This window comes from Patagioenas fasciata, chromosome 5, assembly GCF_037038585.1.
Source record: "Patagioenas fasciata isolate bPatFas1 chromosome 5, bPatFas1.hap1, whole genome shotgun sequence".
Taxonomy (NCBI): Eukaryota; Metazoa; Chordata; class Aves; order Columbiformes; family Columbidae; genus Patagioenas; species Patagioenas fasciata.
In genome coordinates this window covers 694,004-714,161 of record NC_092524.1, presented here as the reverse complement: position 1 = coordinate 714,161, position 20,158 = coordinate 694,004, and the positions used below count along the sequence as shown (strand labels likewise).

General features: G+C 57.4%; 2 protein-coding genes across 4 annotated transcripts in view; one reads left to right on the top strand and one right to left on the bottom strand.

Moving 5' to 3' along the window:
* Nucleotides 1–5,291: 5,291 nt before the first annotated feature.
* On the bottom strand, nucleotides 5,292–19,638 carry MRPL21 (mitochondrial ribosomal protein L21). Its single transcript, XM_065838629.2, has 7 exons — nucleotides 19,569–19,638; nucleotides 18,222–18,282; nucleotides 15,057–15,142; nucleotides 12,155–12,318; nucleotides 10,685–10,737; nucleotides 5,912–6,015; nucleotides 5,292–5,435 (listed from the first exon to the last, which is right to left on the bottom strand). Exons 1-7 carry the CDS (start codon nucleotides 19,606–19,608, stop codon nucleotides 5,371–5,373), a joined length of 573 nt encoding a protein of 190 aa, XP_065694701.1. The 5' UTR covers nucleotides 19,609–19,638; the 3' UTR covers nucleotides 5,292–5,370.
* Nucleotides 19,623–20,158, top strand: part of IGHMBP2 (immunoglobulin mu DNA binding protein 2) — a 28,358-nt gene continuing 27,822 nt past the window's right edge. The window contains exon 1 of one of the 3 annotated variants that reach the window (XM_065838628.2): nucleotides 19,623–19,725. In XM_065838628.2, coding sequence (XP_065694700.1) covers nucleotides 19,652–19,725 — 74 coding nt within the window. In that variant the 5' untranslated portion in view covers nucleotides 19,623–19,651. Of the gene's footprint in view, nucleotides 19,777–20,158 lie in introns of all 3 variants that reach the window. The other 2 variants (XM_071808675.1, XM_071808676.1) reach the window with 2 other exon arrangements.

The window sequence follows — 20,158 nt, the reverse complement described above, 5'->3', positions numbered from 1 at the left end:
GCCGGGCGGCTCGGGTATCGTGCCTCAGTTTCCCCGCTCGCCGGCGGCTCCGGGGGGAGAGCTGCTCCCCTGGAGGGGGACAACCAGTGACGGGACAAGGGGCAATGGATACAACCTGGAACACAGGAGGTTCCACTGAAAGAGGAGAAGAAACTTGTTGGGGGTGAGGGTGTCAGAGCCTGGCCCAAGCTGCCCAGGGAGGTTGTGGAGTCTCCTTCTCTGCAGACATTCAAACCCGCCTGGACACCTTCCTGTGGAACCTCAGCTGGGTGTTCCTGCTCCATGGGGGGATTGCACTGGGTGAGCTTTACAGGGCCCTTCAACCCCTGACACTCTGGGGTTCTGTGAAGGGGGAGAGCAGAGAAGCACAGCAGCCCCCCAGGCTGGGACACACGGCCAGGTGCTGCCCTCCCCACAGCCCTGCAGGAAATCACTGCTTCATCTTCGGCCACTTGTGTGTGCCAGACAAGTCAATAGAGACCCGAGAAGCTGGCCCAGCCCCAGCCGTGCCCCTCGGCCCATCCTGCAGGGCAGTGCGGTCCCTGCCAGCCCGGCAGCCCTAGCTCTGCACGGCCGGGGTGCACAGCACCCAGCCCTCGCCTCGGCCGCAGCAAGCGAAGGAGCAAACCCCAGCTCTGCACCCATCAGCAACCAAAGTCCGGTCGGTATCAAAGACCCAAGACTGCACACCAGGCCTGGAACAACCTTTGCACGCGCTTTGGTGCGGCAGCACTGCAAGTTGTTGGACAACAGCGCACGGGCGCACCAAGAGCAGAGGGTTGTGTGTCTCTACGCAGTGCTGGCAAGCGGGGAAAACACCTGCAACATCTTCACTGTCTTCAGCAAACTCGGGGACACAGCTTGTCCGTGTGGCACGGACGCACGTGCGACACCAGCACCGTGAACCCCGGCAGCTGAGCCCCGAGGGAGGCAGCGGAGCGGGGGATTCTGCCTCTCCTCCGCAGGCCTGAGTGACGATCCTGGCCCGGCTCTGACCATCTCGGGTGACTTTGCTCGCAGCAGAGCACAAACCATCCGGCTGCCCTGGATGGTGCTCACGGTAACGTGAAACCCGCCTGATATTTATAGAGCGTATCACGTGTGGAAAGCAAACATCCCCGACACCCGCAGGGGACATTGGCACAGCGCTGCTGCACAGCGGGGCCCGGGATACAGCAGGGGCTGGGGGGCACGGAGGGGTGTCCTTGGGGAGCACGCAGACCTCACCCCGAAATCCATCCCAACGCGGCGGGCTGGCGCGCGCGTCCCTCGCGTGCGTGTCTGCACCAGCCTCTCGTGACACCCGCGTCCCTGCGCCGCCCCGCCAAAGCCGACGGGGACACGTTCCCGCCTGGTGACATCTGGAGCCCAGCAGACACCAGCGAGAGCAAGAAACCTCCGATTTCAGGACAAAATCCGGTTCCCAGCTGGGGAACGGGGGTGGGGGTGGCAAGAAAAAGAAGCCTCCGTTATGTTCCCTTCCTATTTTTAGCCCGATTTCCTAAGGAAATGGGATGTCTGCAATCAAGGCCTCTGTCTTGCCTGTCCCTCATGAATACCAGTTTTGAATACGTCGCCCAATTTCAGCCAAATCTGACAGTGGTGGAGAAGCTGCAGAGAGGATTCTTTTCCCGCAGGTTTTGTGGCAGAAAATACCCCAATCTCATAGAAAAATCAACGTTCGCACTTTGGAAGGCAGGGAGCCGCCGGCAGGGATCCAGGGCTATTTCCAGGGCAGTTCAGTCCCCAGCAGAGCAGCAGGACCCTGCCCTGCCCCCCCAACCCAGCACCTCTACCTGCCCCCCCACCCCAGCACCTCTACCTGCCCCAAATCTCCGTGCACCGAAGGGTGCGGGTGCGATGTGGGGTCCACGCGTCTCCCCTGCGCACCCAGCGCCGGTGCCGACACGGCCCCGTGTTTCCTGGGGACCTTTCTGCTGGGCGACAGCAGAAACACGGCTCTATCACCCGGAATCGCTGACTAAGCCACCTCCAGCCCAACCGCGCCAGCCAGGTGAGAGGAGCTGGAGCACAAACTGTTTTCTGTTGAAATATTTGTGGCCGGGCTATTTTGTACTTGCCATTGTTTAAAGATGTGGAGCCTGCACCGGGAAAGGAGCCAAAGGCACCTGTGAGTCACGTCCCTGCAAACAGCAATCCAGCAGAAACAAGACGTTGTCCTAAAGCAGCAGCAAACCACCTCCAGCTGTTTCAGGAGCCCAAAACCACCGTCCAGACTCAATCCCTCCCTGGTCATTGGGTATTTTGAGAGCTGCCAAACCCCCCTGAACTTTGCCACTTCTGAAAGAAAGAGAAGTGCTTGTTTTTATTTAGAAAAAGATTAAACAAAAGCCGGGCCCTTCTCCCTCCGCTAGGAGATCTGAAGGTATGGGACACTAGAAGATCTACGCAAAAACCAACTCGATTCCGAGCTGGCTCCGGAGCCTGCACCCTCCTTCCAGCGCTGACCGAGGGTTTGGAAAGCTTTGCTCCCGCAATGTCAACTCTCACCCTGAGCACCCTCTCAAAGGGCTCAGACCCCACGTCTCCAACTCGTGCAGCACATTTAATCTCCCTCATTAGTCACAGCACAAACGCCGCTCCTACCGGACAGACCCGCACGGCAACGCTCCGCTGCGAGAGCTGACGGCGGACGGGGCCTCAGGGAGCGCCCTCCGAGAACACAGCCAAACCCCACTGCCCGTCAATAAACACATCGCTGGCTGCTATAGCAAAGGCAACGTGCAATTAAAAAGTGCTCAGACTTCAGGGCTCCTCTCCTCTCCTCTCCTCTCCTCTCCTCTCCTCTCCTCTCCTCTCCTCTCCTCTCCTCTCCTCTCCTCGGCCCCACAGACCCGCTCCCCCCTCACCCCAAACCCCACTTTGGCCGCGCGGGGCTGTGGTGGAGCCAGCAGCGAGGACGTGCATCCCAAACGCTGCTCGCGGCTTCTATAGATAGGGAGGGAAATAACAGCAGAAAGGCACCTCCAGCCCCCCCGGCCACCGTGGGGAAGCGGTTCCCTTTCTCTTCCTAATGGGGGGCTCTTCTCTGGGACAAGAGAGACAAGAAAACATCTAGCACAAGAGAAATCAAACCAACACAGCCTCCTGGTGTTCTATGTGGCCTGTTCCCGATTTCCAAGCACTAAAGCATGCAGCCAAAATGTGTCCAGACCGTGCTGAGAAAGTAGATCTGGCTCCACGTAGAGTTCGAAGATGCCTTTGCAAAGCTGACAGGGAAAATAACCACAAAGGGGCACATTAACAGCATTTCCCTTCCACCCAGAGGCCAGAACGGCATTTCCTAAGAGCTTTTCAAGCTGCCGTGTCACTGCAGCAGGACAAACGGCAGCTGTCCCCGCGGCAGAGCAGGGGCACGTTAAGCAGGGCTCTATCGCAAGTCCGTAAACCCCTTTGCTCCCAGAGGGAGTTCTGTGCGCTCGTGCTCTCGTGCAGCAGCCGGGCACGGCGCAGGATGGGCCCTGGCCACCACCATGGCCACTGCCATCACCACGGCCACTGCCATCACCACGGCCACCGCCATGGCCACCGCGCTTCCTCAGGCTGTGCAAATAATGGATTCCCTCCGCGGGAAGCCTTCCCGCTGCAAGAAACGGCTTTGCTTGCCACGCTTGTTTTAGAACACAGAGCAGCTTGCCAAGGGAAGGGAGAGGAACCCCACCACGTAGGTAATGTAAAACTCGTCCAGACGGAGCTGCGGAGTTGCCCCGCAGAGAGCTGTCCCGCGCGGGCCGGTCCCCTGCGGTCACGACGCTGATCTGGTCGCGGTGAGGACGCAAACCCCAAATCCCAGCTGCAGACCTCGCGCCGTGCCCGCTGGAGGGGCTGCAAGAACCTCCCTGCAAACCAGCTCCTGGAGGCGTCTGCATCTGCTGCGGGGAAGCCAGCAACCCAAAAACCCCATGAGCCACAGCCAGAACTGAGTGAAGGTGCCACGGTCCATCACCCTTCACAGGGCGAGGATGAGGTCAGGGCTGCGCTGACATTCAGCGGCGCACTCCCTTTGCTGCCGCAGCACGCTGTTAATTAGTGCTCGGCTAATCAGCTCCCAGAGCAGCGCTGGCAGCTCCCGACAGCTCCGTCCAGCGAGGAAACGACGCTGAAAGGCCCTTGTCCCACACGGGGCTCGGAACGGAGCCCCAGAAACACCCCAAGGCACCAGAGATGAACCAAAACCAGCGGCGGTTTTGTGGGCAGGAGCAGGCGCTGGAGCCAGGTCCAGATCCGCACGGGGCTTTGCAGGCAGGAGTGGGTGCCGGAGCCAGGTCCAGCTCTGCACGGGGCTTTGCGGGCAGGAGCGGGCGCCGGAGCCGGGTCTGGCCCCACACGGGGCTCTGTGGGCAGGAGTGGGCACTGGAGCTGGGTCCGGCCCCGCACAGGGCTTTGCGGGCAGGAGCGGGTGCTGGAGCCAGGTCCGGCTCTGCACGGGGCTCTGTGGGCAGGAGCGGGTGCTGGAGCTGGGTCTGGCTCCGCACGGGGCTTTGCAGGCAGGAGCGGGCGCCGGAGCCGGGTTCGGCTCCGCATGGGGCTCTGTGGGCAGGAGTGGGCGTTGGAGCCGGGTTCGGCTCCGCACAGGGACGCCCTCCACCTGCTCCAGCCTCCCGCCAGCCACAAAACCCCAATTTACACAAAACCCAGCAGCTCCGAGTGGCGATTATGGGGTGAACGCCACAGTTTGGCCGTGGAGGCGCTGGAAGGCGAGCGCTCGGCTCTGGTTCTCATCTCAGCCCCAAGGACACCTGATCCCAGATTCCACCCCATTGGACGCGATGTTTTGTCCTAACAGATAAATTTCCACTATGAATCAGCGCCTGGGGGGGCTGGGGAAATTAAAAAGGCTGCTTTGTTGCGAAATTTCTGCTCTTAAACCACACTCAGCAGCCAGAACGAGGATCAATCACGAGCGGCCGCCCCACAACGTGTGAAGCCAAAGGGAGACTTGTGACTTCACCCTAGAGAACAGGGGGTTTGCGCTGCCCCTCGGAATGGTAAAACACTGCTTCATACCCCAAACAATCCCCTTTTGCCTCGGTCTGAACGCATCGCTTCAATAAATCCTGAGCATTTTGCACTAATTCTGTATGAGCGCTGAGCAGCGAGCCGGCCGGCGTGGAGCAGCCCGCAGCGCGTCCCGGCGTGTCCGCGACTCCTGACAAACACGCACCGTCGAGCCTGAAATAATAGTTCCATAAAATTAATTTTGTCTTTTTTTTTAAAGAGAAAGTACATATAGATTTCCATTCCCAACAGCAGCAAGAGGTCCAGAGCTCTCCAAGGAGAAGGCAGTTTTATTTCCATAATTGCCTGGAGCAATAATGCCGCCAAGCCACACGTCGCGCGATCAATCCATCACGACAAACACGGGAAAACTTCTATGGTGTTGATCCGGAGGACGGTCTGCGGGTGCACGATGACTGCAAAAGAACGGAAACAGACAAAGCAGAAGATGAGACGAGAGCACAAGCGGTTTGCACACCTTAGGGGGCTGGGGGGGCGAGGGTGCAGACTGAGCCCCAATGGGGCCTGTTCCAACAAAAACAGGGGTAATTTCTCTCTCCGCCACGTCCAAGAAGCAGCTGCTGTTTGGAACCACAGCCCCTGCACAGGACATGGTTAAGACTCGCAAATATCTGCGATTGCACAGCCAGTGTTTGAGGCTTGGGACACAGAACCAGATGGGTGTTCTGCAGCCAGGTTTTCCGCCAGGCTGTGTAACAACGGGAGCCGGGCAGGGAACATTCAGTCACTGCGCTCCCAACACAGGAAACTGCGGCATGAGGGGCCCTGGGGACAGTGACAGTGACAGTGACTCCCCAGGCGTTGGTGTCACCACACGGGCCCCCAGAGCCAGCAGCAAACAGCGGGGAAGGACGCTGTGTTCTCCTCTTACTTTTCCTCCTCTGATAGTTGTGCCTCTTCCAAAAGCGCATGTTGATTTTCGGCCAGGACTCCGTCTTTTCAATCACGGTTGCCTCCACACGGACGAGATCTTTCCTTAAAAACAGAACGCAAAAGCATCACTGTTAAATGATTTACAGTCTCCTCCTCTCGGTGAGCAGGTTTCTGGGGAGCAACGCAGATGACACATCCTGCCTCGCAGGAGCTAAAGCCACCGGGCAGGAGGGGAAGGTGTCAGGCTGTTGGTTTCGGGGTGCAAACCCGAAAGCCTGGAGATGCGGTGCGCGGATGAGCCCAGACGGCAGGGCAGGCAGCCGGGAGCAAGGCTGCTCGCCTTCCCACCTCCATGATCCTGGCAAAGGCTCCGTGACGTGCTCCGGTCCCCGTTCCAGCAGGGAGCACAGCACCGCACGCCCCTCTGCTCCGCTCCTGCGCCGCCCCCTTGTTTGCCCCACACTGGAAGAACAGCCAGGGGGTCCCTGTGGAGTGCGGGTACCACTCCCTGCCCCACAGCTCAGCCTGAGTGCGGAGAGCGCTCCAACACTCCGGGTATTTCTGGATCTCATTTCCACACATGGAAACTCTCAGCAAGTAAACATCCTCCTCCCCAAGGACGGAGATGACGGAACAGCCCATACTCCATCACAGGTGAGGGAAATCCCAGTGTAACGCGCCTTCCGCGTTACCTGACGCACAGGCTGTGCTGCCCAGCCGGCTCTGCAGGGCTCCCACAGGACAGCCCCCAGATGGAAACCAGAGCGCTGGCACTTCAGCTGCCGCCTGTGTGCGCCAACACCCCTGCCAGGGGCACGAGCCTCCGGACAGAGCCCGGCCTAAAGCTCTGCAAAGCCTGGTTTTAATCAGCAGCCACGGCGGAGGAGGAAGAGACGCTCTTTGGTGCAGCACCGCTGCGGAGCGGCATTAAAAACCCATTAGCGTGCTCGTTTCGCCACCAGAAGACATTTAAAGAGCGTTTTCCTGACAAACGGCGCTGTTTGCGCTGCCCACCCAGCCCGGCTCTTCAGCAGGGTCACCGGCAGGCCAGGGTTGAGACATTTACCTTCTGGGTGCCATTTATGTCAGAGACCAGATCCGCGAGGGAGGAGGGAAGCAAAACCGCAGAGAAAACAGATATATCTGCATCCGACGAGCAGCCCAGAAGAACACAGACATCAGATACTCTCGGCTTTAGGAGACCACCGGGTGACCCTGACCTCCCAGCTACAGGCTGTTCTCTGGATCCAGCAGCACCGCCGGAACACGCGGCATGCTCTGCAACGCCAGGACAGGCACCCCCAAACGCCCCGTGCTCCACAGAGACCCCCAAACACCCCGTGCTCCACAGAGAGCCCCAAACGCCCCGTGCTCCACAGAGAGCCCCAAAAGCACCCTGCTTCACAGAGACCCCCAAACGCCCTGTGCTCCTGTGCCTGCTGTGCTTTACAGAGACCCCCAAATGCCCCACGCTCCTGTGCCTGTTGTGCTTCACACAACCCCAAACACCCTGTGCTCCTGTGCCCACCATGCTTCACAGAGACCCCCAAACGCCCCATGCTCCTGTGCCTGTTGTGCTTCACACAACCCCAAACACTCCGTGCTCCTGTGCCTGTTGTGCTTTACACAACCCCCAAACGCCCTGTGCTCCTGTGCCTGCCGGGCTTCACAGAGACCCCCAAACGCCCCATGGCCATCGTGCTTTACACAACTCCCAAACACCCCGTGCTCCTGTGCCCACCGTGCTTCACAGAGACCCCCAAACGCCCTGCGCTCCTGTGCTTTACAGAGACCCCCAAACGCCCCATGCTTCACACAACCCCAAACGTCCCGTGCTCCTGTGCCTGTTGTGCTTCACAGAGACCCCCAAATGCCCCGTGCTCCTGTGCCTGTTGTGCTTTACAGAGACCCCCAAACGCCCCATGCCCGTTGTGCCTTACACAATCCCCAAACACCCCGTGCTCCTGTGCCCACCGTGCTTTACAGAGACCCCCAAACGCCCCGTGCTCCTGTGCCTGTTGTGCTTCACACAACCCCAAACGCCCCGTGCCCGTTGTGCTTCAGCGCGGGTCAGGAGCGGCACGGCGTGCGCTGCCCCCTGCCCCGGGGGCAAAGCCGAGGCGCAGCAGAGACCAGCGCGCTGCTCAACAGAGGAAACGCTCAGCAAAACAGAGCTCAAGAAAAAAACCAACCAACCAACAACTCTGAATTGCATGTTCTAGGTATGACTGGAATGTGCACGGAAATCCAAAGGGGTCACAGGTTTCGCAGGGGCTGCCGCGTCTCCTGACACAGCGCAGCTGCCCCATTGCTGCAGGAGCAAGGAAACTTCACACTGAAACCTCACGGGTCGAAGCTGGGCTGAAAGCCGCTGTCATTAAGCAGTAAAAAAAGATCCAGGCAAGCTACAAGCCCCAAGGGTCGTAACTCACGGAGGCAATAATTTCAACCGACAAGCTCACTCGCTCCCTCCCTGCGAAGGTAACAATCTGGGAAAGGAACAGGACCAAGGGCCTTTGCCATTTCCACCAAAGCTGCTGCAGAAATGGGCAGGAACAGGCAAAAGAGCAGGGCTCATCCAGAGAAATCAATTTCCCATCAGCTGCACTTTGTCTACATATAAGCTGAACCTTCTCAGTGCAGCACCGTTCATTTTGCTTGGATCTACAACAGCTGAGGGCGCTGAACTGATGGCCTGAAATCCAAACCTGCCCAGGTTATGCTCACCCCTAACCACAGCTCTAGAAGGGCCCAGCAGCCTCTGCAGCACACAGGTGATCACGGCACAGCCGCGTGCTGCCGGGCACGCCGGTGACACCGCGCAGTCCGTCACCTGCACGGCCACGAACGCGGCGGATCCCGGCGCAGGAGCCAGCTCGTGTTCCAGAGCAGCCCCTGGCACGCAGAGGTGCTCTGCTGCAGCGCCGCTCCGCCAGGCTTCGCGGGACTGTCATCGACTGCTACGCAAAACTCAATTACCATCATCTGTCCAGAGCAGGACAAGTTCCCACCCACCCCCAGGCCCGAGCGGGGAGTGCAGCTGTAACGAGCTGTCTCACGCAGACATCAGTGCAAGCATTCACAGATGTGCTTATTTTTAAAACAACAGAAGACCAAAACCGCCTTTGTTTGCGTCCAACCTCCTACCTCCCCTCCCAAACGCCCGTGGTTTGGGCACTGCGGGGAGCCGTGTGGAGGAACGGCCGCGCTCCACCCTGCTGCCAGATGCTGGGCTCTGCTCGTCCTTCCCGGCCCGCACCGAGCGCTGGGGACTGGGGGAGGATGTCACCTCCCCATCAGCCCCCGTGCCACCTGCTGGGCCCCCTCTTCCTCCTCCTCCCTCCCAGCGCTACCGGCTGCAGGTCCCGCCGGCGCGGTGCGGTTTGGTCTGCGCCGAGCGACTGGCAGCGCTTTTCCTGCATCCGGAGCACTCGCGGGGACCCCACAGCTGGTTCTCCTCCCAGTCCAGAGCTCCAGGGTCTCGGGCCACGTGCCAGGCCCAGCACAGAACGTGGGAGCTGCCCAGAACCAGCCCGGTCCGCAGACGGGAGAGGCAGGTGAAGGACGGTGCTCCTCAACCGCCCGACACAGCACAGCCCTGTCTGCACAACCCGGGCTCTCACCTGCATCCCTGGAAGTTGACATTTCGAGTCCAAATAATGAGATTCCCCTTCCTAGAATCTCCTGCAAGTGCAATACCTGGCAATAACTCAAGGACTCCCAAGGGTCTGCGGTTCCAGATCTCTTTGCAGTGCTGCTAAAAGGACCAGCAGCCCTCCAAATCCTGTTAACACGGGGACCCGAGGCAGTTACACCAGCGCAGCTCAAGTCGTGTTAGCAGCCGTACAAACACGTTCCAAGCAAGTCCTAAACACCATGGAAAACAGAAGTGAAACCAATCTGAAACCACATGGTTTTTCCAACCTGGATCCACTAGAAACAACTGTCAGATGTATGAGTTCCTCCTTACCCCACCATCCCCTGCAAAGCCGGGCCGGCTCAAGCCAACACCTCCGCGTGGCTCAGCTCCCAGATGCACTGAACACCCGCAACCCACCTCATCTCGACTTGTGTTCTACCGCTAAAACCTCCTCTCCTGCAGAAAGCAGCTCAAGACTTTGCTCCTGGCCAGAGCTCAGCGCTGAGCAGCAACACCCGCGCCACACGCCACGTGCTTTGGGGAAGAAAAGGCTGAAGAGGCAGCTGTTCTGCCAGGCTCTATAGCGAGTCCTACAGCGCGGGGATGGGACGGTGCCGAGGGGGAAACGCATCCTCCCCGCTCCGTCATTGCTGCGCTGGGTGACCAGGAGGAAGGGAAAATCCGCAACTCTAGAATGAAGATAAAGGTCTGCTGGGTTAAGACACAGGTAAAAGGAAATGGGCTTAAAAACCCAAGTCAAATTAAGAGATTAAGGGACGGGCAAGGATTTCTGGGTTATTCTAAGATGACAATCACGAAATTAGGGAATAAAGATGTTGAAAAGCAGGATTTACTGCTAGTTTCCACAAGTCTTATACCATGAGAGAAAGATCCAGCCCAAGAAAGGTGCATATCCTGCGGTTACCTTAGAAATGGGCACTGCTGGCCTGCCTTGGTGCTGCAGCAACAGGGCCAGCTTGGTTTGCTGTGACTCGACAGCCATGGGGCTGGGAGAAAAGCTACTGCTGATAAATCCAGGTTTCTTTTCTGTTTCAGGGACTGCAGAAGCCCTGAAGCCACAATTAAGTACAATAATTGCCTTGAAGATAGTTCTTGTATGAGCCGTCTTACCTCAGGAGCGGCCTTCCGATAAGCGTGAAGTCGTCAGCACCAACCAGCAACACCTATGGAAAATAAATTAGGCATGTATCACCGGTCCACTGCCCCAGGAGAGATGCAAACAAGAGCTTCCAGATTCTACAGTCAGCAGACAGGACCCGAGCCGCTTACAAACAGGCCTTGATGTGTTCTGAATGGAACGCTGTTACTGCAGAGGGGCGGTGGGCAAGGCAGCTAAGGGGCAGGAAACAGAGCCATTAATCAGCCAGCCCGGGAGAGCTGCTCCTGCTAAACGTACTTGGGGAGTATCTTCCACGCCGATCGGAACACACTGAACCTTCCTGTCCTGGCTCACCAGGAGCTGTAAAAGACATGAAAAGCAACCCAGGGCAGGAGAGGAATACGCCTCGCGTGGGATCGGGAGGAACGGCAGCTATTAAAATCATTGCATTTTTATTGCCATTGCTACGTAACCCAGTAGAGCAACACTGTCCTCATTCTGCACCGTGAGGCCCCAAGATGGGCAACAGAGAAACGAGCGTGTGGGGGATTCACCCCCAGGGACCAGCCCTGTTGTCTCAGGGCATTTCGACCCCTTCCTCTCCAAGGGCCGGGCAGGGGGACGCGGGGGAAGAGGCAACGCTTGGCACAGGCTGCCCGCCCCACACTAACCCCCGGCAGCACTTAAACACAGCAGAGGAGCCGCCATGAGATGTTCAGACTTTGTCTTAGACAGATACTTGCCAGTGACACCCCCAGAGGTCACGGTGGTTCAGCTTTTCCAGTTTTGCGCTCCCTGCAAACCCTCCTCTGCGGTGTGAGGACACACACGCCAAATGCCCCCAAAGTTGCCCCAAAACTGCACTGCACAGCAACGGGCGAGTGGGAAAACTGCCCGGTCTCGACCGCTCCCTTGGCTCTAACAACCACCAGCAAGATTAAACCAACACAATCCCACCTCATCGCCTTTCGTTTGGATTAACGAGCCTCCACAAGTTCCTGCTAGTTAACTGAGGCTTTGGATAAAGATATTTAATTGCACCTTGGCAATCGTCCCGCACAGGCACCATCCCTCTCCCTCCACCCAACACGCCCAGCGCGATAAGGATCTGGCAAAGCACTGAGCAGCGACAGTCCCTCCGGGAACAGTGCAAGTATTTCGGGTGCTGGAGTCTGGAGGTAAACACAGGCTTTAACTGTCGTCTCTAGAAACAACAACTGTAATTTTGTCGGGTTTTTTTGGATGAAGTTAGTACAACAAAAATCTGTCTCCTGACAGAGTCTGGCAAGACTCATTGCAGCTCTGTTCAACAGAAATCACAATAACATTATCGCTAACCAATACTGGAACAAAACGAAGGCAAAGCAAATAGCTGGAGTGAGAACGGGAGATCCGACAGGAGCTCTCCAGGATGGGCTTTAAAAACTGGCTCTCCCTCGGGGGCTGGGGCAGAAATCGGCTCTGCTGGCACGGCACCTCACCTTCTCCATGCGGATGCGGTCTCCGCACTCGGCCTCCAGGACGTTGTCCATCATGATCAGGTCCTCGCTGGTGATCTTCCACTGCTTGCTGGCGAAGTGCACGACGGCAAAGAGCCTCCCGTACTGCCCCGCTGCGATCAGCCCGTTCACCCTCCGCACCACCTCTGTCGGACACAGCGGGGAGGGATCGCTGCAGCAAACCCGGCACGGTGCAGGGCTGCTCGGAACCAGCAAACCCGGCACGGCGCAGGGCTGCTCGGAACCAGCAAACCCGGCACGGCGCAGGGCTGCTCGGAACCAGCAAACCCGGCACGGCGCAGGGCTGCTCGGAACCAGCAAACCCGGCACGGCGCAGGGCTGCTCTGAACCAGCAAACCCGGCACGGCGCAGGGCTGCTCGGAACCAGCAAACCCGGCACGGCGCAGGGCTGCTCGGAACCAGCAAACCCGGCACGGCGCAGGGCCGCTCGGAACCAGCAAACCCGGCACGGCGCAGGGCTGCTCGGAACCAGCAAACCCGGCACGGCGCAGGGCTGCTCGGAACCAGCAAACCCGGCACGGTGCAGGGCTGCTCGGAACCAGCAAACCCGGCACGGTGCAAGGGCTGCTCTGAACCAGCAAACCTGGCACGGCGTGCAGGGCTGCCCTAAGCTCTGCTCTGCTGGGAACCTTTCAGCAAGGACCAGCAGCAGTGTTGTTTCCCATGGGGTCTGAGCCCCCCTTTCCTAAACTTAATGAGCTATTTGTATTTTAGTTGCTGGCAAACCCACGCATAAACAAACACCTCATACACAGTGTGCAGCTAATGTAACACTCAACTTCTCAGCCTATTTCTTAGCACCTTGAAGTCCACTGTATTGAGATTTAAAGCCTTCCAGGACAGGGTGCTTGTCCACACATCCCACACGTGGCGGGCAGCTCCCTCAGTTTCTGTGTAACACGTGGAAGGCCCAGGACTGCAAACACTGTGCGAGGCACACGGGAACATTGGGAAGTTTGGGAAAGCACACAGGGAAAGGGCTCCCGTGTGCTAACAAAGCCTGGCCTGAGAACCAGTACCTGCTGCAAAGACAGAGCCCTTTCCCTCGTTCTGTTCCAGAAAATCTCTTCCCACAGGTGTCTGAGCAGCGCGGGTCCCAGGGTCCTGCACACAGACAGACTCGGTTCTCTGGATCAGCTCCCTGTGCAGTGAAGCCCAAACCAATTTTGATGGCAACACCAAAAGGTATTGCTAACAAGTGCCAAACAGCAGCTTTCCACCCTCCTGAGCTGCTCAGGAAAACACCAACTTCTCTGTAACTGGAAAGCTGGATTTTCCTCACTGTCTGCAGAAGTGGCTCATCGCTGTTTCTCGGAACGTAAACAACACAACACCCCTTTGGGACGGACAAGAATCCAGCAGCCAAACCAAACCCAGCCCTTACCGGAACGCTTGGAGAGCGCCCAAGTTCCAGCCCAGCAGAAGCAAACTATTGAAGACAGAGGTAAGGACAGAAATGATCTGCAAGGCAGCAGCTGCTGCAGTTCCCACTAGGATGAAGAGTTTAGCTTCTGTGCTGCTGGAATTGCTGTCCCAAAAGAACAATCCACTGTGTTCTCTTTGCTCTGATTCACAGTGCTCCACTACAAAAAATCCAGAGAAAAGATACAACCCCCTTCTCTTTGTTATGCCCTCAACAGCACATCGGGTACAACCAATTTCTTCCTGCTCCAAACTGCTGATCTCTGTACATCAGCGGTCCTGTGGCCAACATTTCAAAACCAAAATTCCAAAATGTTGGACCACAACTTTCTCTTGGCAGAAAACAGGCAGAGTCATGCTCTAACGAGGGTTATTTCCTCGCCAAATTTCAACTGGCTGCCCACAGGCCTTTCTCATCTGTTTGTAAGCAGAAAAGGCACGTTGTCTTCACTGCGCTTGGGCTCTCAAGTTGCAGATAACTCCTCCAAACAGTGATGTTTCCATCTGACTGTTAGCACGGCTTCTGTGTCAGCACCATGTGGAGTGACCCCTCCTGAACTGTCCCTGTCTGTTCCCACAGCCAGCAGGAGAACTGCGCGCACAATCCAAGCGCTCTGGCTGTGCTTTGCTTTGGATGAGCACAGCCAGGAGCTAACGACCCCGCTCATCAACAGAAGCAGGGCACAGGGCAAGGAAATTGCAGGAATCCATGCGGGGAACATGGGACCCTGTTCACCACGGGGCTCCTGTACATCAAACTGAGCAGTTTACAGTTCACCACTGGGTCAAACCGTGCTCGGGGACAAAACACTCATCTGTCACTTGAGCACTCCCGGGAGTGCAGAGAGATGAGAAGTTCTGCGGCATTCTGCGGACGTGCGAGGCCAATGGCTGCGGGCTCCGGGCACTGCTGCAGGGACCGCTGGCTGAGATCAATGGTCCCCACCGGCCGTGGGGACAAGAATCGTTCCCCAACGTCACGTCCCTCCCCAGCTGCTCGCTGCCACATGTCACAGCTCTGCAGCCCCGCCAGTGCCCACTGCCCACCTGCTCCTGCTGGCTCTGGCACTGCCCCAGGCACTGAAACCCACCCGCTCTCTGCTGTGCCCACCAGCCAACTGCTTCTGCTGGCTTCAGCTCTTTCATTTATCCATTAAAAGAAAAATAACTGTTTTTTCCTGTCCAAAATGCCTGTTTCGTGCTTTCAAAAGCAACACACCACATGAGGTAAGGTTCCTCTGGGGGTGTTACAAGCTGTCACGCTCTCTCAAACTGAGGAGACCTCACGTTCTACCCAAACCCCCAACACCAGGAGCTGGAGCACAAGTCCAGAGACAGAAATGTGAAGGACAAAAACCAGCTCCAGGCATTGCGGGCACTTCTCTATGCTCAGTGGCAATGGTGGAGTGCGAGTCGTCACCTGGGGACTCGGGACCTTTACCTGCGTGATACTTCGCCTCTTCCACCGGGTCTGGGAGCTTCACTTCAGGCCATGGGGGCGAAGTCAGAGATGTTTTGGCAACAAGTCTGTGAATGAAAAGGGAGGATTCACTTGTAGGAAACAGATATAAGAGACGTAAAACATGAGGAGAGGAAAAAGGGTAAAAGAAGCTGGAGACGGAGCGGGTTGACTGAGAATTCCCCCAGGCTGGGCGATGGCTTGTTCCCGATGCCAAGATCCACAGCTGGATGTGCCACTGGTGACCAAGCTCAGCGACCAGCAGTGACTTCCTGACGCCTCGTTTTTACAGACTGGAATTGTGTCACCAACTCCAATGGGAACAGACCCACCTTAAGCCTTGCTTACCCCTGAGCTTTAGCTGCAAGGCTCTTGTTAAGCTTTTCCAGGTAGAAGGCACAAGTTACACCTGCACAGCTGAGAGGACGAGGTGCTAATGCTCCTTCAGCGCTATGTGCTGAGCCCTGGAGTTACCGACAGCAGGACAAGGTGCCTTGATGGGGAAGAAGGGCTAACGAGCATTCCTAACGATCGTTCCTAACCAGCCTTGAGCGCTGCGCATCAGTGACACACACGCATCCTTTTTGCCTCCATCCTCTGAAGCTCTTCTCTGCAGCTGGGTTCTTTACAGGAGAGTTCTGCGGCTGCTCTTCCCTTGTCACCAACAGCTGTGTTCCCTGAACGGTGACAATAATGGCATCTCCCCCCCAGCGCCGTTCAGCGTTCAATACCACAAATGCTGAGCACAAAAGCCTCTTCTGTGCCGTTACCATGTCTGCGCACGATCGATAACACCGCGCTGGGAAGGACCAGCAGCAGCATCTGATGTGGCTTCTCAGCCCCTGCCTGGGACCAGGCCGAGCGGGGCCGGGAGCGGAACATGCGCTGCCCCACGCCCAGCCCCGCGCACCCAGCGCTCCTCCTGGGACTGCCAGCACCACCAGGTTTTGCTAAAAGGTGCAGATTAAATCCTTATTGTCCCCAAAAGAGCAGCTTCCACTGTTGTGACACAGAGTGGCTTTAATCACGTCCTTTGGAATGCTGTGCAGCTGCACTGAGACACGGGCCTCTGTTTCCAGACGTGGCACCAGTCCCCACAGACCCTCCTGGTGACCAGCCCGGGGGCTTCTGGGTGTCACAGATCCCTGTGGGGTCACTCAGCACCAACATAGCACGGGAACAGCCACAGCTCAAACTGTACCAGCACCCGAGTGACAAACTCTGCACAGAAGACACATCACCTGGCGCCTGCTCTACCTTCTGCACCGAGACGTTGCTCCATTACCTCCTGAACACGGTCCACGGCAGGCACAGCACCTCACACCGACAGTGTGGTGCACAAATGGGGTCTGAGGGCCAGCGGGGCACAGCACTGACATGGACCAAGAGCCTGAAAACCGCCAGGGGCGTTTCAGCCAGCAGCCAGCAAGATGTTCTTGTTACCTGTTGTGGTGGGTTCCTTCTGCTTTCCTCAGGATTATCACCAGGTGGGATCCTCCACCTCTAAACTGAACTACTATAATAATTCCCGAGGCCCCGAGCCCCCCAGTCAGCGCCACAGGTACCCGCACACGGCTGCTGACGGCGGCACAGGCAGCGCTAAGTCACGAGAACCCCTGTAAAACACCAGAGCCAAACAACAATTAACTCAGCTCAAACGGGCCACGGGGTGCTAATTCAAAAACGAAACGCTGCGCGAAACGCACAGTGTGAGTTTGGGTGGAAACAATGCAAATGGCACTGGTTTATAATTAGCTGGTTTTCAGGAACTCTGGGACAAGGAGCAACAACAAGGAGGAACCAGGGAAGCTGTTTGTGTCTCTGTGTAAGAGCCAGGTACAAGAACTACTGATTTGCTCCCAAAGAACTGGGGAGCAAAGCCCCGCTCTGAGCAGGGATGGTGCTTTGCAGGGGCAGAGGTCTCATCAGAACATGCTGCAGGGCAGGGAGAACAGGCTCCATCCGGCGGCGCTCAGGGATTAGCCCCAGAGGTGCCAAACGCCTTTACACACACAGAGATGTGACTGAAAGGCACCAGATTATAGTTCCTTATTAAGGAGGAATCTACAGCACCACAAAGACAATCTCAGATTTAAAGAGGAGGGAGATTCACCCTGGATCTCACTGAAATGACCAGGGAGGTGTTGGTTTCTGAAACATGAAGGGAACGGTGCTGCTCAGTAAATCCCATCTCTGTCACAAATGGGAAGTTCAGAATTTCCTCTGTGCTGACATCTACATTTTCTATAAATGACGCAGGATGCACAAACTGCAGAAATATTCAGGAATAAATATGAGATGCTAGTGAAAGGATGCAAGATTAACACAAGAGCAGCTGCGTTTGGTTGGTTTCCTCTGTGCTGCTCAAAGGGCTGTAATTTCCCACAACTCAAAGCAATCACGAGCAAGTGCACAATCAGCACCGAGGCCTCGGGGTCTGCTGCGCGGTTTGGTGACAACACCGGGCGCCACGTCCCAGGGCAGAGACCCAAACTGCTCCCACTCTCCTGAGAAGCAGCGGGAAGACGCCACACGAGCAAATCCTGCCATATTTCCCCGATGCTGCTACAGGAATTCGCTATTTCTGCAGTGTCCCCTTCTGGCTGAGCTCGCAGCAGCACAGCCCGCACCAGATTCCAGCAAACACAGACACAAACCGGCAGCTCTCAAAGCGTGGAGACCAGTGAGGCCTGAAGTCTCCCGGCACAGCATCCTGCAGCGCTGGGGCTGTAAATCACATTTTATGAAGGCTGTAGTGCCATGTCTGCATTTGTCAGGTACCAGAGAGCCCGGACAGGAGGTGGCCCTTGCCGGAGGAGCAGAGAACCTGCACCTAAACCACAAGTGGCAGCTGAAGCCCTTCCTGCAGCTGAGGAGTCTGCGATGTCCCGACCTGAGCGGCTTCTCTGCTGCCTGCTATGGGCTGAGCCCACCCTGCCGCCCTTTCCTCAGCGTGGGGTCTAATTATCTGTCTCTAGACTCTGCTGCTTAATTTCACAGATCAACAGAAGCACCTTCCTGGCAATGGTGACCGCAGGCAGAGTCCAAACCTCGCAGGGGTGACACGCGTCCCTTTTCCAAAGTGAAAACCAGCTCCTCCCCCACCAAGGACAGTCGGAAGCAAAGCAGAAAGTCGGGTGACATTACCCTTGCTGCAGCGAGGTGCTCTGGGAGCTCTGGTGCCGAACCGCAGACGAAAGCAGGAAAGCTAAAAGGGAGAGAGGGAGAAAAAATTAAAAATAAGCAGTGACTGCTGGTCCCACAGCTCCCGAGCAGCCACCCCAGCGCCAGGTGAAACAGGGGAGCGGGGCAGGATCAGCAGATTCGGGTTTAACGCTGCCACACCTGGGTTTTCACCGCCCCACACACTTGTTCTTCTAGCACGGGGAGCGGAGGGGCTGCGCAGCTGAACAAGGAACAACAACCGAATACGGGAATTGGAAAAATGCATTGGTGCTTTTCAGAGCAGCGCATACACAAGCAAACGCTCACAGAAAGAGTGAAGCTGTGTTACCATTCCAACGCACAAATGTGCAAAGAACGAGGGGCATCCTACAACCTGAACTACAGCTTGAGTGTAGCCTCAGCATTTTTTGGAAAGACACTGGACCTGCACACGCTGTTAATTAGCGGAGACAAAGGCCTAAAAATGCGTGTTCATGGATTTATCCCTCTGTTATCCCAATTGCTCAATTAGAAGACAGACCCTGCACAGTTTCTTTGCAGGAACTTTATCTTTTTCGCTCACCAGCCAAAGCACAACCGGCACAAGGGACGGGGAGCACACCCTAACCTGTACCCAGCTGTCTCATGTGTAGAAGCTGCGGTTCACAGAAACAAAACCCCAACGTGAGGCCAGAGCCCCCAAACTCCCATCTGCTCTCAGCAACCCCACTGGCTGCCCAGCCAGGGCAGGACACGGTTCGGGGTCCCCACGCACCCCCCAGCTCCTGAAATTTGCTGAGAGGTTCATGGGATCACAGAATTACTTGAGTTGGAAGAGGCGCTTAACATCTTGAGTCCAACCATAACCCACCCTGTCTCTGCCCCATGTCCTGAGAACCTCCTGTCCGTCTGTCCAGCCCTCCAGGGATGGTGACTCCAGCACTGCCCTGGGCAGCCTGTTCCAATGCCCCACAGCCCTTTGGGGAAGAAATTGTTCCCACATCCAACCTCAACCTCCCCTGGTGCAACTTGAGGCCGTTTCCTCTGCTCCTGGCGCTTGTTCCTGGGGAGCAGAGCCCGACCCCCCTGGCTCCAAGCTCCTTTCAGGCAGTTCAGAGCTCAGAAGGTCTCCCCTCAGCTCCTGTTCTCCAGCTGAACCCCCCAGGTCCCTCAGCCGCTCCATCACCCTTGTGCTCCAGCCCCTCACCAGCTCCGTTCCCTTCTCTCCACTCGCTCCAGCACCTCAACGGCTTTCTTGCCCTGAGGGGCCCAAGCGCCAGGCTCGGATAAGCTGTGTAGAGCCGGTTCTCCCGCCCGGTCCCCCCTCACCTGCCGCCCTCCGCCGCGCCCCCGCCAGCGCGGCCGCCATGGCCTCCCCGCCCCGCGGCCCGGAAGCGGAAGTGACGGCGGCCATGGCGGAGGAGGCGGCGGAGCGGCAACTGGAGCTGCTGCGGGAGGAGCGGGAGGCGGAGCTGGCCCAGAGCAGGTACCGGCCCAGAGCAGGTACCGGCCCAGAGCAGGTACCGGCCCAGAGCAGGTACCGGCGGGATACGCTGCTCACACCCCCTGGGGCCTGCGGGCACCCGGGGGAGACCCCCCTGGACCCTCCCCTGGGACCTGCGGGCACCTGGGGACACCCTGACAGACACACAGACCTCTTAGGGACCTATGGGAAATCCTGACAGAAACATACACCTCAGGGACCTGGGGGAGACCCTGCTGTCACCCCTATAGGGCCTGCTGTCACCTCTAGGAAACCTGATGGACCCTCCCCTGGGGCCTGTAGTCACCTGTGGAAGACCCTGCTGTCACCTATAGGAAACCCTGACAGACAGACAAACCTCAGGGACCCACTGTCACCTGTGGGAAATGTGCTGACTCACTGCTCTAGGACCCTCCTGTCACCTGTGGGGAGCGTG